The sequence below is a fragment of the Drosophila sulfurigaster genome, chromosome 3 (genome assembly GCF_023558435.1).
Source record: "Drosophila sulfurigaster albostrigata strain 15112-1811.04 chromosome 3, ASM2355843v2, whole genome shotgun sequence".
Taxonomy (NCBI): domain Eukaryota; kingdom Metazoa; phylum Arthropoda; class Insecta; order Diptera; family Drosophilidae; genus Drosophila; species Drosophila sulfurigaster.
The window spans coordinates 48,675,672-48,692,921 of record NC_084883.1 but is presented as its reverse complement, the minus strand read 5'-3'; the positions used below and the strand labels follow the sequence as shown (position 1 = coordinate 48,692,921).

General features: G+C 38.0%; 2 protein-coding genes across 4 annotated transcripts; one reads left to right on the top strand and one right to left on the bottom strand.

The window, feature by feature from the left end:
• Nucleotides 1-55: 55 nt before the first annotated feature.
• On the bottom strand, nt 56-17,217 carry LOC133843603 (uncharacterized). Of its 3 annotated transcripts, none has more exons than XM_062277229.1 (11): nt 16,564-17,217; nt 14,343-16,126; nt 14,222-14,286; nt 13,692-13,815; nt 13,461-13,641; nt 13,211-13,403; nt 12,407-12,470; nt 12,199-12,347; nt 11,245-12,141; nt 443-586; nt 56-347 (listed from the first exon to the last, which is right to left on the bottom strand). In XM_062277229.1, exons 2-11 carry the CDS (start codon nt 14,815-14,817, stop codon nt 120-122), a joined length of 2,520 nt encoding a protein of 839 aa, XP_062133213.1. In that variant the 5' UTR covers nt 14,818-16,126; nt 16,564-17,217; the 3' UTR covers nt 56-119. The 3 variants fall into 3 exon arrangements, with proteins under 3 accessions (XP_062133213.1, XP_062133214.1, XP_062133215.1); XM_062277230.1 differs by lacking the exon at nt 16,564-17,217 and having other exon boundaries at nt 14,343-14,791; nt 15,271-16,374; XM_062277231.1 differs by lacking the exons at nt 14,222-14,286; nt 14,343-16,126; nt 16,564-17,217 and adding an exon at nt 13,936-14,030.
• On the top strand, nt 6,452-8,300 carry LOC133843069 (uncharacterized). The gene has a single exon (XM_062276436.1). It carries the CDS (start codon nt 6,749-6,751, stop codon nt 7,835-7,837), a length of 1,089 nt encoding a protein of 362 aa, XP_062132420.1. The 5' UTR covers nt 6,452-6,748; the 3' UTR covers nt 7,838-8,300.
• Nucleotides 17,218-17,250: the final 33 nt, after the last annotated feature.

The window sequence follows — 17,250 nt, the reverse complement described above, 5'->3', positions numbered from 1 at the left end:
GCGCCTAAAAGTATGCTACAAAAATTGATCAACATTTTAATTGAACGTAAAATAGTTTTCAATTAGTGTTTATTATTGGTCCCCTCTTACGAATAGTTAACAAATAAGTTTCTCACTTCCTACTTGCTATATCTGCGTAGATGGCAGATCAACTCGATGTCTTGGATGTGCAAATGCAGCGGCTCCCGATTCGACCACATCACACGTCGCAGTTTCCGGATGCGCAGCTGCCGTTTGCAGTGTAGCTTGAATTTAAGATTCGGATTCCAGATGGCATCGTTGCCATTGCGCGTGACACATTTAAAGGCGTATTGCCACCACAAGCGGCTGTTTTGCTTTGTGCTGTGCTGCGATTTGAGGGCGACACACACGAGAAATATAGTTATAGCCATAATAATTCGACTCTGCTAAAGCATTTATGATCACGTCAATTGCCACTCACCATATAAACAGGCAAGACGTAAAAACGCTTGCACTCCCGCCGCCTAAAGTTGAACGCTATCGGATGCCGTTGCGTCGCCGACACCTTTGTCAGGTGCGATCGTATGGCGCTTGCCTGGGTTGGTCGCTGGTGCTGCAAACGCGCCTGTTGTTGTCACCATCGCCGCCAATCATTGTTGTAGTTGTCATCGTCGTGGTGGTGGTTGTTGTCATCATTGTGTTGGTGGTTGTTGGCCAAATCCATATGGAAATGGAATTTAGAATCCGAATGCGAATGCGAATGGAAATGGAAACGAAGCGTAGCACGCGCATGGGCACGCGCACGTAATTATTTAAAAGTTTTTCAAACAATTGAACACTGTTTTTGTTTACACATTTTTAATATACACTTGCAAAGGGTCTTTTCATTTTGTGCGTAAATGTGTAAAACATTAGGAGAAAATATTAAAAGTTATTGAACAGCAAAACAACTAAGCGTAATTTTCGATCAAGAATAACTTAGTTAGCACATTTTGTTTCTACATATATTAAATCTGAAGAGCTATTGAACATCTAAAATAACTATAATTTAGTTTTGACAATTGGTTTCTATATTAAATCTAAAGAACTATTCAACAAAATCTTTTTAAAATTATGATTATTAAACAGATTCTTTTCATTTATTTTCGTCTTTAGAACCTATTTGATTTAAAGCTTACGTCTTAAGCGACTACTTAATATAATCCTAACTGATCTCAAAATAAAGTAGAAAATGCCTCATAGCTTCAAAATATCAACACATCAAGAAATGGGAAATATATTTCTGAATTTAAGTAAAATTTTAAAGTCTTTTTTTAAACAATTTAATTTAAATTCTAACAAAATACATACATTATAAATATTTTATAGATACCTTCGATTGAGAAACAGTTAAGTAATACTAACAGTGTATTTTATTTTCAGTATGCTGAAAACAACTTTGTCTTGTCGCTTTTAATACCCTTCAAAATATTCAATTAGTCATGACAGGTGTAACTACGTTAAGTGGAGGGTTGCTTAATCTATGTTAAAAACCCGCTGCGTTATTTTTGGGTAATTGCAGCCTAACCTAAGCTATTTGTGACCTATGTGAACTCAGTCCACAGTGCAGCTATCTCAGCGAAACTTGCCATATTGTTAGCATTTAGTGTTAGCTAGTATACAAACATATGTCGGTATGCTATGGATCAAAGCGATATATTATATGCATAGCTAACAAGTAAAGTGTACAGCTTAGAAACTTCCAACTTCCTACCTCAGAATATAATTAAGAAAGATGTTATTTCTTCCCTAAACAGAATATAATTAAGAAATATGTACGTCACTATAAATATGTATTTCTAATTTGTTCCTCATTCTAATACTGAATTGTAGCTAGTTAAGAAAGAATTCTCAACTTTCCTTCTCAAAATTGTATTATGAAAGATGTATTATAAATTTTTGTAAACATGAAGTATTTTTTTTTGAGTTTTTTTCTATTTCGTTCAATTCTCATTCTAATACTGAATTATAGCTAGTTAAGAAAGAACTCTTTACTTCCTATCTCAGAATAGATCTAAGAAAGATGTACCTTTATTTTCACTAAACATCAAGCAATTTTGTTAAGTGTATTTCCAATTCGTTCTATTCTTATTCTAAAACTGAATTGTAGCTAGTTAAGAAAGAATTCGCTTCAAATTTGGATTGCAAATGATTACGAAAAGCGAACTGTGTCTCAACAATTGTTGATAAGTGAAACTCCAGTCGGACTAATGAGCACAGCGATGATTAAGTAAGTTGTTGTTGCTGATGAAGTTTTGCTAAGTATTTAGCGGTGGGAGGGTGCGGTCGATGATTGACTTGGGCCTTGGCCCTGAACTTGCTTATCAAAGCGGTACACACATACAAACACAGACAGCTAGTTACTATTCTTTGTTCAACAGTCTTGTTGTTGTTTACATAATTACTGTAAAAATTACAGTTGCAAGTTTGTAAATTACTTTGTAATGGCAACTGCGGTTTAAGCAAATGCGAATCGACAATCGAACAAGTCTCGAGTCTCTCGCTGCTCACAGCTCACAGCTGAGTGCTTCGAGAGCAATTAAGTCCGCTTATCAGTTTAGAGCTATAGCTTGAATTAGCACTCACCTACCTTCCCTTCCCCCTCTGACTATATAGCCCAGCGTCCTCGATGGCTACAGCTGCGTCAGCCTCAACGTCGACGACACGTCTTGACACCCAATGACTTGGGCCAGAGAGTATGGGTTTCGGTCTCGCTCTGGGTTTGTGTATTATTAAACAGTTTTTACAAGCCGCTAACGTTCGAAAATTGTTGCTAATTAGTCGAACCGCGCACGCCGGCGCACCAGACCTTAAAAAACCGCCCCGCGATAAGCAAATGTGTTCGCAACGAGGGGAAGGCGCAGGTGTCAAGTATAGAACGGAGAGAATGAGAGGCAGAGAAAGGGAATGAGAATGGGCGCTACACCTAGGTCCAATAAAAAAACAAACGCTATACACATCATCATCGTTCCAGCTGCCGTTGTGTGTCATGCACGACGACAATACTACAAATGATGCCGAATCGCAATTCGCAGCAATTTCAAAACGATCCGTAACTGAAAATCAAAATGCAAATTTCACCCATTTATTGTAAGAACCTAATGAGAATGCTTCTCGTGGCAGTAATGCAGCTAATAATATTTATGATTCGCATACAAGATGACGGTACGACTACGAGATCACTTTAATTTAGCTACAGAATCACTGAAAGAGAAGCTAAAGCTTGGAAGATCATCACTAAATAAATGAACGGAAATAACTTAAATTAGCTAAAGCTGAATTAGGATAAAAATAATTATCAGAAGATGATGAGTTTCTTCAGAATTTCAGTAAATAGATCAAGAATAACTAGAAAATAAAAGTGTGAAAGAAAATAAAAGATTGAATAACAAATTTGAATACTTTATAATAAGTATAAAAATGTTTATACGCAGATAAAGATTATCAACAGAATTACAGTAAATAGATCAAGTATAACTTAAATAAAAAGTATCAAAGAAAATAAAAGCTTGAATAACAAATTTAAGTACTTTATTTATATTGGCAAAAGACTGAACAATAAATGAAGTCAAACAACAACGACAACAATATTAGCTCTTTAAACTCTATTAATAATAATATGGATCTTAAGATGAAGGGCACAAAATTTATTACTATAACTATAAATAACAGGAAATTTATAACTAAATTTATTATTTAATGAAGTTATATAATAGGATAAAACATAAAAAAAAAGCTTCACTACAAAATTTAAATATTCGAAAAAAAAACTACATAAAGCAAATTTAATTCTTAATCTATAATAATCGAATAAATAGATTTACAATAGGTGAAAAAATAAACATTTTTTTATTATTTTATAAGCTTTAAATAGAATATAATAAATACTTCCATAAATTTATTGTGAGATTTATTTATGCATTAAAATCAAACATTTGTTATTATTATACTTGTATAAGCTTTAAATAGAAGACTCAACAAAGAATATAATAAATAATTCTTTATGAGGTTTACTTAGAACAAGCACCCAATTAAAATGTATTATTAAATTTATTCATCAATTAGCTGACTAATTGCTTAACAACATTAGATAAAAACATCGAACAAAACTTCCTTAAAAATGTCAACTTCTAAACTCAACAAACTCTACTTTAAAGTAACAAATCTTTTCCAGCAAAAAACCGAGTAAATTTTCCAGCAAAGCGAGCAAAGAAAATGGGTAATAAATATTGCATCTTAATGAAATTGAAAGTTGAGTAAGTTTTGTGTTTTTTTGCTTTAGAAAGCACTTCAGAAGCTCGTTAGCATTTTGCGGAATTGAATAGAAAATACACTTTGGAATTTTCCCAGAGCGTTGAAGGCATTCCAGGGCTTCGCTTATTTATGCCATAAAGTTAATGGTATATTGTTAATAGATCAATGTAAAAAACAAAAACAAAACAAAGCAACAATAACAAAAAAACACACGGCAACAAAACTGTTTATTCGAGTGCTGTCATCATATTTAGAGTCAAAGCAAAAGAATATTTAGCATGCAGAACTTTCGTTTGCCGATCAAATCAAATAACAATTTATTTGATTGTGCGAAGCGTTTGTGATTTTGATTGTTTAAGTAAATTGATTGATAGACTTCAATTGACCCAAACCCTGCGCTAAACAGTTGTCGAAAAACACCGAGGATGACTTTGTATTTTTTTCGACTTTTTTTTCGACATCGGAAATAAAGATTACTGCAGTGGAATCTAACGAATTATGGTAAGTATAGGAGGGGAAAGGGAATGAAGATAAACATAAATGTAATCTAACAAGCTAGGGTTATAGAATTTTGATATATTAAAGTTGGTTTAAAGACTGTTATCAAAATTACTACATGGGAACTTTGAATTTATTAGAACTAGAGATTCCAACATATTCAATGTGATTTATAGCTTCGATAAGAATACGATGAGATCATCTTACGAGCATCCTTAAATGAATCATTTCTATATTACATTATTAAAAGATTTTTAAAATGAAGATTACAATGCTTAGAGAGTTCTTTTTATTACAATCTATCAATTTTACTTTGCTGCATTTTCGTTCAATTCACAATTTCTAAATTGCAATATTGATAAGGTTTTCAAAGTTTATCATTCGACTATCAGATTTGAAGTGTTCTTGGAATTAGGGCTTTCATTATTATCGAACAATTTGCTTTGTTGCATTTTTGTTTGAATTAGCAATAGAGCTTTACGGGTATTTCAATTCCTTATCGAAAAGAGCAGATGTAATTAAAAGTTCGAAGTAGTTATTAGATTGGATAAAGTCGATAGCTAAAAATGATGAAATTGAATTCCCCGGGTAATTTTCGTTCATTGAGTAATTATTGATAGGCAATAAAGCTTTAAACATTTGTTGATATATGTATTGAAAATGAAAGGGAACAAGGAGTGTAAGGTAATATCTATTTTGGTAGAGGGTAGATAAAATAAAAAGTTTTCGCATTTCTATTTATAAAGACGAGAGTTATTTTTGAGTGTGTTCTGTTCTATGGGAATGTAATAAATATAATAGAGACAAAAATAGAGACTTAAGAAGCTTAAATATTTGAATTGAAAGTGAAAGGTAAGAGGTGTAAGGTTATCTATTTTTGTTGAGGTTAGCGAAAAATAAAGTTTTCGCACTTCTATTTATAGGATGCGGAAAGCAATGATGAGAGATATTCTGATAGATAGAAATACTTATAAATACCAATAGAGCTTAGATCGTGAAAGTTTTGCCTTGAAAAGAAGTCAAGAATTGAAAGATTATCTATTTTTATCGAGGGTAGCGAAAAAATAAAGTTTTCTCACTTCTATTCATAGAATGCGGAAAGAAAGGAATTATTTTTGAGGGTGTCACATAGGAATAGAATAGATGGAATACTTATATATAGTAAATAGCTTCAAAAAGCTTAGATAGTTGAATGGAAAGTACAGAATTTGCCTTTCACACTTCTATTTATAAGATGAGAGTTATTTTCGAGTGGTTATTCTGTTTCGATAGGAAGTTGGGCTTTGTTGGAGTCCAATCTTTCGATATTTGCGTTTCGATTTATGGTGTTGAGTTATGTGCGTGTCGAGGTGTGTTTGCTCGGCTGTTACTATCTCTATCTGTCAACAGTGCGCTGCGATTGTCGTGTCAGTGATTCAGCGACTGAGTACACAATAAAAAAAAAAACACACACAGCACAGTGTGGCAAAGTTACTCCCACAATAAATGGAGTGGGAGGAGGAGGAGGTAAACGGGGTTGACTTTACAGTTCAGTTCGCTTCGTGTTCAGTTATTCGGTTCTAATGCTGAATGTGGGGACAGTCCGAACGATCTCCCCGATTGCGATCGCGATCGTGATCGCTTTCCCGATTGCCGAGCCGACCAAGCGAATCGTCAATCGTCGAATGCGGTTCCGTTTTTGGTATCGTGTTCGCATTTCGCATTTGCTTACGGATCGCAACGGGCCGTAGTTTTGTGTTGTGTTCTCCATCGCATAGTACAGAAGAAAAAAAACACAACATACAAATAAAATTTGGATGTTAATGAATGTTAATTTATACATTTTGTAAGAATCGACAAAAGCGACAATAACAACAAAAAAAAAACCTCTGCCACAAACAATAAAATATCATTGACAGACAGGCGAGAGAACGCGCAGTCGATTAGTTAGTTATTTTTCGCCGTGATTTCGTGAATTCGGGACGCAGTCGTCTATGATACATTGACGCTATCGGACATGGATCCCGATTTCGTCAACAAATACAATCAGGTGCTGAGTCGCCTCAAGCTTGTCGAAAACTTTGACGGTGATCCCGGCAAGCTACCGCAATTTCTCCACAAAATCGAAGCTCTAATGCCGGCCATAAACACATTCGATGACTACTACAAGGCACAGCTGGTGGGTCACATCAAGAACAAGTGCACGGATCGAGCCCGCGAGGCGGTCTTCACACGTCAGCTGAGTGCGCCGGCAGGCAACGGACATGTGGCAGGAAATGGGACCGCTTTGCTCAAAGCCGAGTCCTGGCACAAGCTCAAGGAACAGTTGCTGCACAATTTCGCGGAACGAGAATCGAGTTACGCTCTAATACACAAGATCCGAAGTGCGGTGCTCGACTCGAATATCGAATTGTATTATCAGAAGATGGCGAAGCTCAAGCAGCGTCTGCTAAATCGCAAACTCACCCACAACGACACACTCTATGCGCTGGAGGACATTGAAAGGATCACGCTTCAAGTTTTTCGCGATCATTTGCCCGAACCCACGCATTCGATGATCTTGCGGCGCAATCCCAAGAGCATGGAGGAAGCCTATCGCTACATCGTGGAGGTGCAACAACAGTTCTACACGCAGAGCGGACCTCTCGGAGGTGAACATGGCGCCACCTTTAGCACCAGCCACAAGCAAACCTTTGGCATTGGCATGGGCGGAGTGGGCATGGGAACCGTGGGCATTGGCAGCGTCGGAGGCTCAGGGGTGGGCATGGGATTGGGCATTGCTTCGGTGGGTTTGGCCAGCACGGGACTCTCATACAATCGCCAGCTGTCGGACAAGGGTTTCAACAATCAGTACCAACAGCAACAGCAGCAGCAGAACAACAAGAGCTATTACAATCAGGCTGCTCCAGCTGTCGGAGCTGGCAAAACGAGTCCCATGTTCAAAAGCAACGGCAATCCCTCCTTCAAGTCTAGCTTTAGCTACAATGGCAGCAGCAGCAGCGGTGGCTTTAATAATTCCTATTCGAGTAGTAAACTGGACAAGAGCAACAAGTCCAAGGATGCGGGCAAGACCAAGGGCAACACAGGCAGCAGTTGGCGCAAGTAAAGTTGCGGGTTTTATGTCATGAGCTAATTCCCCCATTTTCACTCTCCATGACCTAATCTCTGACTAAGCCAATGATCGGCTCGCAGTGCGATTTGCCATTGCCATTGCATGCCTCATGCTAATTATTACCCCCCACCTTTGCTCTTCCCCCTTCATTCCCCTTCCCATCTGCCCCTGACCCTCTCTAATAGACAGGTGGATGCCGAGCCGGATGATTCCGCTGCTGTTGCTGCTGTTGTTGCTGCTGCAATTCACCGATGATGATGATGATGATGATTGCACTCCCGACACTGAACCCGCCATGGCGCATGTTAATTATTAGATCATAAGACTCGAAGTGTATATATATTGCCCCCCTCCCCTAGACTCCCCTCTCGTTGTAAGCCCTAATTCCCCTAACTGAAATATATTGTTGTTGTTTATGAAATAAAGTGTCAAGTCTAACACCATTGATAATCGTCTAAATAGTCTAGGTCATGAATGGACTGCTTTTGGCAGCCTGCTAAAATTCGCATCTTTTGGGAGTCGACTTTATTTAGTGAAGCTGTACTGTAGTTGATTCGGATAATTGGTGTTGTTTAGCAAATCTCTGCAGATTGATTTTGATACTATATATAGACTTAATTTGTGTAAACAAATCTAATCAAGTTGGGATTTTCATATGTCTATTTTTAATATTAACAAATTAACACTGCTTAAGAAAGGTTCAGAGTATCTTGTGAAGTTTTACTGTAGATCAATTAGAAGTCTAGTGGGAGTTAGTATTTCTTAGTTAGTATGTCTTAGACTAATACCAATCGTATTTAGATGGATGTAATTCATTCCCTACTTTATTTCCCATTGCAATTCTAGTTTATTTGCCGGTTCAGTGAAATTGAGTAAGTTTATGGTTAATATAATGCGCCTTCCGCAATTTTGCACTTAATGGCAACTCTGTATTAAGTACCAAAGCTCATTTAGCGGCAGATATTGAAAAGTCTTAGAATCATTTTAAAAGTATAAACATAGAACACATTAAATAATAATATTGTTCCATATAAAATCATATCGCTTAGAGACCTATGTATTTAGTCCATGTTGAGGCCGTTAAGTGTAATATACAGAATAATTAATACACCATTACTCTAAATGTGTAAAATACAGATCGTTCTCGGAATTTACCACAACGCAATTTCACTCTAAATTTCAATAACAACTTATTTTTTCCCACTTTTTTTAATGATTATTATACCCGAAATTATTTGTGGTTATAAAAATGTTATTAAATCTGTTAATTAATTTATTTTTCTTTAGCTTAGAAAATAATTCATGATTTCAATAAAATAAATCTTATAGTTGCCTTTTAACGTTATTTTAATCACCACCATAACGATTTTTTTCTTGACGTAGTTGTATTCAATTAATATATAATAATATATTAGAGTTTGTAACCTCGCTAGTTCACAACATCGAAGTAGTACTGTACGCTTTCACATTTTTTAAGCATACTCGTATTTCGTATCACTATAATATAGATTTGTCTTGATAAACATTCATTGGAATTAGGTCTACGTTTGTTCACTCACTGCTATTTCACTGATATTCTCTTTTAACTATTTTCATTAGTAAATCACTATTATAAAGATTTTTCTTGAGGAACCTTCATTCCAATCAGGTGTACGTATGTTCAATATAGCCAATTGACACCGTACCAACTAGTAAGCTCACTGTTATTTCACTGATATTGTCTTTTAAGTAGTTTCATTACCAAATCACTATAAAACAAGTAAGAAAGTTACAGTCGAGTGTGCTCGACTGTGAGATACCCGCTACCCATTTTTAATAAAGGCAAAATATTGCGGTATCATTTTCAAAATATACCGAAAATACTAAAAAAATACTAAAAATATACCAAATGGTATGTTTGGTATATCGATACAGCACACCATTCAAAATATACCATAAACGGCTCAATATACCAGATTGTCAGCCAAAACAACCCAGACCCCTAGTAAGTAGGCGTTTTTGCCCATACAAAAGTATTTCTTTAATAACTTCCACAATTTTTATCTGATCGCAACTTAATTTTCAGGAATCATAACTACTACAGTAATTATTGTATATACCAAAATTCGTAGCTCTAGCTTTAAAATTACACTTGTTATTCGATTTTTATACCCGCTACCCATAGGGTAGAAGGGTATTATAACTTTGTGCCGGCAGGAAATGTATGTAACAGGTAGAAGGAGGCATCTCCGACCCAATAAAGTATATATATTCTTGATCAGCGTCAACAGCCGAGACGATATAACCATGTCCGTCTGTCCGTCTGTCCGTCTGTCCGTCTGTGTGTCTGTCCGTCCGTCCGTATGAACACCTAGATCTCAGAGACTATAAGAGATAGAGCTATAATTTTTTTCGACAGCATTTGTTATGTTTGCACGCAGATCAAGTTTGTTTCAAATTTTTGCCACGCCCACTTCCGCCCCCGCAAATCAAAAAAATCGAATAACAAGCGTAATTTTAAAGCTAGAGTTGCGAATTTTGGTTTATACAATAATTACTGTAGTAGTTATGATTCCTGAAAATTTGGTTGCGATCAGATAAAAATTGTGGAAGTTATTAAAGAAATACTTTTGTATGGACAAAAACGCCTACTTACTAGGGGTCTTAGTTGCTTTGGCCGACAATCTGGTACATTGTGCCGTCTATGGTATATTTTGAATGGTGTACTATATCGATATACCAAACATATCATTTGGTATATTTTTAGTATTTTTTAGTATTTTCGGTATATTTTGAAAATGATACCGCAATATTTTGGCTTTATTAAATTTGGGTAGCGGGTATCTCACAGTCGAGCACACTCGACTGTAACTTTCTTACTTGTTTTGATTTGCGGGGGCGGAAGTGGGCGTGGCAAAAATTTGAAACAAACTTGATCTGCGTGCAAACATAACAAATGCTGTCGAAAAAAAATTATAGTTCTATCTCTTATAGTCTCTGAGATCTAGGTGTTCATACGGACGGACGGACAGACACACAGACGGACAGACGGACAGACGGACATGGCTATATCGTCTCGGCTGTTGACGCTGATCAAGAATATATATACTTTATAGGGTCGGAGATGCCTCCTTCTACCTGTTACATACATTTCCTGCCGGCACAAAGTTATAATACCCTTCTACCCTATGGGTAGCGGGTATAAAAAATTTTCGTGAAAAACCTACATTGCAATCAGGTGTACGTTTGTTCATCATAGTCAATTAGCACTGTAACAACAAGTAAGCTCACTGCTATTTCACTGATAATGTCTTCTAACTATTTTCTTTCCACATTTTCAAGACAACGTTTCATCAATACTAAATCATGAACTTAGCTCGTTCACCATATCGAATCACCACTTTAACAACGAGCAAACTCACCGATTGTTGTCCTCCCGTACGCGACGTAGCTGAGCTGTTGTCGTAGGTGGCATCAGGTAGCGGTGGTTCGTTGACCTCCTGCATCTTAACTGCCTTGCGCGACTTATCACGATCCGCTGGCTTGCCAAAGAGTCCTCGACGCTCCGCCATGCTAATGAGATACTTTTCGTTGAGCTGTGTCAGCGATTTACGACGGATAAGCGAGAGAAAACTGCCCGTCGACTGGTGGGCAATGCAATTGTCCTGATTGATGCAAATGTCTGGCACAATGTCGAGCACAAACTCATCGATGTCCGGCGTGCAGATTAAATCAATGCTATCTACGCGAGGCAAAGGTACCACAGGAACAGCACCCGTTTCTCCCGGTTTGGCAGGTAATTCTGGTTGGGATTTCCGCTTGTCCTCGGCGGAGAGTTTCTCCTTCTTGCGTGGCGACTCCTTTGACATCGCAGCAGCTGGAATATTCGCTGCCTCCGCCTCGGCAATGGCTTCGAGTCGCTTGACCTCGCGATACGCCTGACGATGCTTCTCCAGCGCCAGTTTGTTGATCACCTGCAGCACATGTTGAACCATATCCTCGTTCTCGGTGGTCACAATCGAGTGTGTTTGATAGAGCACAAATTGCACTTGGGGTCGTGACATAGTCATGGTCAGTGTGAGCAGCTGCTCCTCGAGGATGCATCCCACACGCTGTTTACCCTCATCACTGACCTCCGACTCGGTGAGCACCTCAAGCATGCTTAAATCACCACCACGTGAACAGATTAAGTCAATGGGATCCGAGATGGCACTAAAGGAGTTCGGGGGCGTGGCAAATACCCCCACAACGGTGCGAAAACGATTCGATTCCATGGGAAATGAGGTAAAGGCATCCGCGAAGAGACGTATATTGTTGACCTGAAGGGAAGATCTTACTTTAACAGGAATTTATATAGTTGTAACTTGGCTGCTCACTCCTATGGACTCCATGTAGCGTCGGTACTCCTTGAGATTGGCGCCTGCTCCATAGACATAGAAATTGTTGACGCGGTTTACGGAGTAGAACAAGGCTGCCAAGTAGGCTGTGGAGCGTGGTGAATCAATGTGAGTTTGCAGTATGTCACCTGGTTAGGAATAGAATAGGGATTAATCTAGTGAGAATACTAGAACGTGAGGCACTCACCGTACAGCTCAAAGTAGTCCATGAGCTTGGACATTATGGCGGGACCAAAGGAAAAGTTTTTGTCCTGTAAGCATTGTTGTATTATTGATAAAGTGAATGTTTTCCTTCCTTCAACCTTTTTCATTTGATATCTATCCTTAAATTATTTTCTTGTAATCTCGGAATTCATATAATTTCATTTTCATACTATTCCTCAATATGTCATTTCATGCAATATTTCCTCAATATTCCTTTTATTTCATCCTAATCCTCAATCAATCCGATACTACACTTTTCCATTCCATTCCATTCCATACCATTTCATTTCATGCCATTCTATTTCATTCCATTCCATGGCATACCATTCCAATCCATACTATTCCATTTTATTTTATCCAATTCATTCCATACCATTCTATTCCATTCCTTTCCATACTATTATATTCCATACCATTCTATTCTATTCTATCCCATTATATTCCATTCTATTCTATTCTATTCCATTCCATTCCATTCCTTTCCATTCTATTCCATTCCATTCCATACCATTCTATTCCATAGCATTCCAATCCATACCAACCCTTTCATTGTATCCGATTCCATTTCATTCAATTCGATTCATTTGATTTATTTTTAATTCTTTCTATTTATAACTTAATTTTATTTTTATTTTAGAAGTATTCCCCCTCATTCTTTTCTACTCTAACCTCTCTTCCTGTCCATACTAATATCTCCTTTTCATTCCAACCTAATCTTATCACTCCTTATCACTTCCCTTTCACATTTATTGTGCATTCTTCCTCCTCCTCGTTTTCCCTTACTAACCTGCATAATAAACATGTGCTTGGTCATCAGCACAGACTTTGTAAACTCGCTGCGATCCTTGGGTATCACCGAGATGACCAATGGACAAATATTGTCCCACTTGCAGTGCTGCTCAAGTAGCGGCTGCTCATCATCAGGTCCATGCACAGTGTAGCCCATCTCCGTAAGTATCTTATCCGCCTCCATCTTATTGCTAGCAAAGATTCCGATTAAATTTGGGAAAACAGGAAGCAACTCTAGCTTCACTTACCGCACCAGAAAGGGATTAATCCAACCCGTCACCACTGGATTGGCAGCCGCAATGGCCACCTTCTCGTTTTGCAAGTGAATGGGCAGCAGCTGGGAGAGACGCAGAGCTCCGACCCCAATGCGCATGCGGGAAATTGAGGCAGCCAACTTGATGCGATGGCGCCAAAGCACCGCAGCGTGTTCTTTAATGGATTAGCAAATCCTGTAGAGCAAGGAAGAATGTTCTACTTACCTGTTACCTCGGACTCCTTGTAGAGTTGGGCTTGCAGCTCGTGTAGCTCCGAGTTGCGATTGCGGAAGTGACGATCGTAGAGCTCAAAGAGCATTAACCAAATACGCTGCTCATCCTTGATGAACTACAGGATTAGATCGTGAAAGGAGAGAAGAGATAAAGGAATTGTTACTCTCTTAAATTCTTAGAATTTTAGATTTTTCATGAAAAAAAGATTTCTATCTTGAAGGAGGATATTTGAGACCTTAATAAAGGGAATTTTTGTTGAAACGAGAAAAACCATACAGAAATTTAAATTTTAAAAATTTTAAATTTTTCTTAGGATTTTTGGTTTGAGGTTTCCAACTTTAATTTAGTCAAGTAATAGTCACATATTAATAGAGGTATTTTCACTTCTTTCGTAAAATGAAGGATCTAAAAAGATATATTGATCCGAGTCTTATGTAGAGAATATTATTCTCTTGCTTTTCGTTATTTTCTTAGGAATTCTTTACGGAACTTCAAAATTATTTTTCGTAATTTAGACTTACCTTCTGATTTTCTTCCCGATCGAAAAAACTCACATCCGATAACGCGTTGCACAAAACTGTTTTATCTGCAAGTGAACCGAGATTAGCTCAACATCAAGACGCATCCTTAAGGATTACCCACAGCGAAACACATCGTAGATGAGGGAATAAGCCAACCGCATCTCGTGTTCATTCTGGAAATGAACCGGCAGAGGAGGTTTCCTCAGCAACTTGGCTGCATTGGCAATCGTGGGCAGATTCCAGCGAGCACTTGCCTTAAGCCTAATCCTCACAGTCGTATCATGACAATACTTCAACACACGACTTCGGCGACCATTCGGACTTACTCCAGGTGAGATGATTTTGGTAATGCGATCGGGATCAAAGGCGGGTTTGTCACGCTTATCGATGTCCTTGAGCGAGATGTTGACATCCGCGGATTCGTTGACCTGACGCTGAATCTCGAGGAGCATGTAGTACATTTTATCCTGCCACTCTTCATCGCTGGGCAGATAGATTTGTTTGGTCTTCTTGAGCTGTTTACTCACATCCTTAAAGATGGCCGGATACACGGAGAATATGTCGGCCAAACTGAGGAAAAATAGTTGATTGGACATTTTTGACTTGCTTCTGTGATCCTTGTGATGTCGTCTGCTCTCGGCTAGCTTCAGTTGCCGTCTGTGTCGAATGACAACTTGCTGATTTTTTCATTTGCATTTTCCATTTCCATTTCGATTTCCATTTCCATTCCGCAGAGCAGTTCGTGCTTAACACCAATTCAATGCTTCTGTGAGCGAATCGACATCGACTTTGCCAGCTAGTCAACCAGCCAGTCAGTCAGTCAGCTCTCGCTTCATGCAATACTTATCTATCTCGCATGCACCCCTGAACCCTTCCCTTCCCTTCCCTTCCTGCTTCCTTTTTCCCTGCTCCATTCACATGCAATGTGCACGCCATTGCTCACCACAAAGGACAAAAGCTCGTTACGTTTGCCGAATGAGTTGCGACTGTGGAGGGAAGTAGGCGGAGGGGGAGTGGGAAATCTGGAATCTGGCCGATATCACACTTACCTTTTATTTGTTGATGGCCTCAGCACGCGGCCATAAATCCAGCGCTGCCATATTAGACGAGCTTCGCATGATTTGCTCTGATTGGAACTCGTCTTCAATAAATTGCCAAATGTCACAGTCCAACGCCCGTTGACAACCGCGTTGGTGGGGCTTGAAGGGGAGGGAGATAGAAGCTAGAAGACAACCAACCCACTTGGCATTTCTTTGACGTGTCTGCATTGATTATGACTCTTTGAGGAGGGGCGTGGGGAGGCGCCATTTGATGAATCGTTGTGCGCTACTGCGAATGTGCTTCAAATTGAGCACAAACATTTAGTCAGACATCAAATTAGTCGTCGATTATCTAAGACAGTCGTCGCGTGGGATGGGGGAGGAGATGAAGTTCGGGGGAGGTGCAGCACACTTTGAATAGTCATTTTTATATTGGCCTAGGTCAAATATCGATTATCGCCTGGCATGTTGTCTATGGGGTCAGGATTGGAATTGAATGTCAATTTGATTGGCATTTCTGGGTTGGAATCCAACGGATTCTAAGTGCACAACTTCTCAGTCTATCTCTTTCGCTCTCTCTCTCTCTCTGTATATAGTATTTGCCCCCGAGTCCGCTGTCTATCTTTATCTTTCGGTTGCCATCTATATATTTTTTTTATAAATTTGCTTAAATTTATTGGTTCCATGTTCCTCTGAGTAATCATATGAGTAATCTAAACATATTGGCGTCAACTCGTATGGTCAGTGGCTATTATCATGATAAAACAGTTTATGATTCGATTTATCTAGCTCGATCAGGGGGGACTTCCAGCCAAACAATGACGGTCAAGAATGTTACAAAAGGTTTACGCGACTAAAAGATAACCTATAAGGAAAATATGTAATTTTCAAGATGTTTAATGAAAACTTCTGTTTTGGTTTTTCCCATGAAATTTCTAAGACGTCTAGAAGTGCCTCTTATGCTCTTCAACATGACGTCTTTGGAATACATAAAACAATTTGAATATGCCAATCTAATATTAAAAAGTGAATTCAATTAGTATTGAAATTCTCAAGTGATTCTTATGAAATTTATTGTTCGAAATATAATCAATGAAATTTTCGTTCTGTTGCGTATTTTTTGACTTTGATAATTAGACTTTAATAATTAGAAGAAAGAAATTGTAAAGATCTAATGCGAGATAAATGTAAAATGCCTTGGTTCTTCTTAAGTTCATTTAGAATCAAAATTAACAAATACCAAATTGACCCTTTTGGAATGTAATCATCATTAGCTCAATTTACAGGGTATTCAACATTTACTATCTTGTGCTGAACTTGAGCTGTCACTGCGACTGTGTTTTGGTGTCGCTGTTCCTGGTGTCGTTGTTGGGGCTGCTATCGAAACTCTTGCAGAAAGATAATTTAATTATTCTAAGCATTATGAAGCCTGCACAACTCGAGCAAGTTATCAGAACTATACGTCAAAGATAACTCAAGTATCATAATTAATTTTTCCTTTCTGCTTTTTTTTATATTGTTTGGGTCTCTCCGTGTAAGCCACCCCAGCTTAGGTTATCGTGTCTTCTGTAAATCCTCCGTCATAAATAAGTTGTATTTGTCTTTTTTTTTTTTTTTTTTTTTTATTAAGAAGCATATTTATTATATATAAGATGTATGTAATACAATAATGTTTTGTCTGTCCGGTTGGTTGGTTGGTTTTTTTTTTCTTGTTTTTGTTTTTCGGTTTTATCCATTTTATATAATCATATAAAACACTGAGCAGCTACAATACAAATATTGTGATAAAAACTTACAACATAACCTTTAATACATAAAAATACTTGCATAGTCTACAAATCGTATCGTTATGGAGATTCTTCTAGCCGAGATTCATCATCTATCGGTCGGCCGTCTCTTACACTTTTGTTTTCCCTTTCATTCAGCATTTAGCTTGTGTTCTTCTTCACCTCTCTTCTCTTCCTACCTACGGCTCTCTCTTTACTCTTC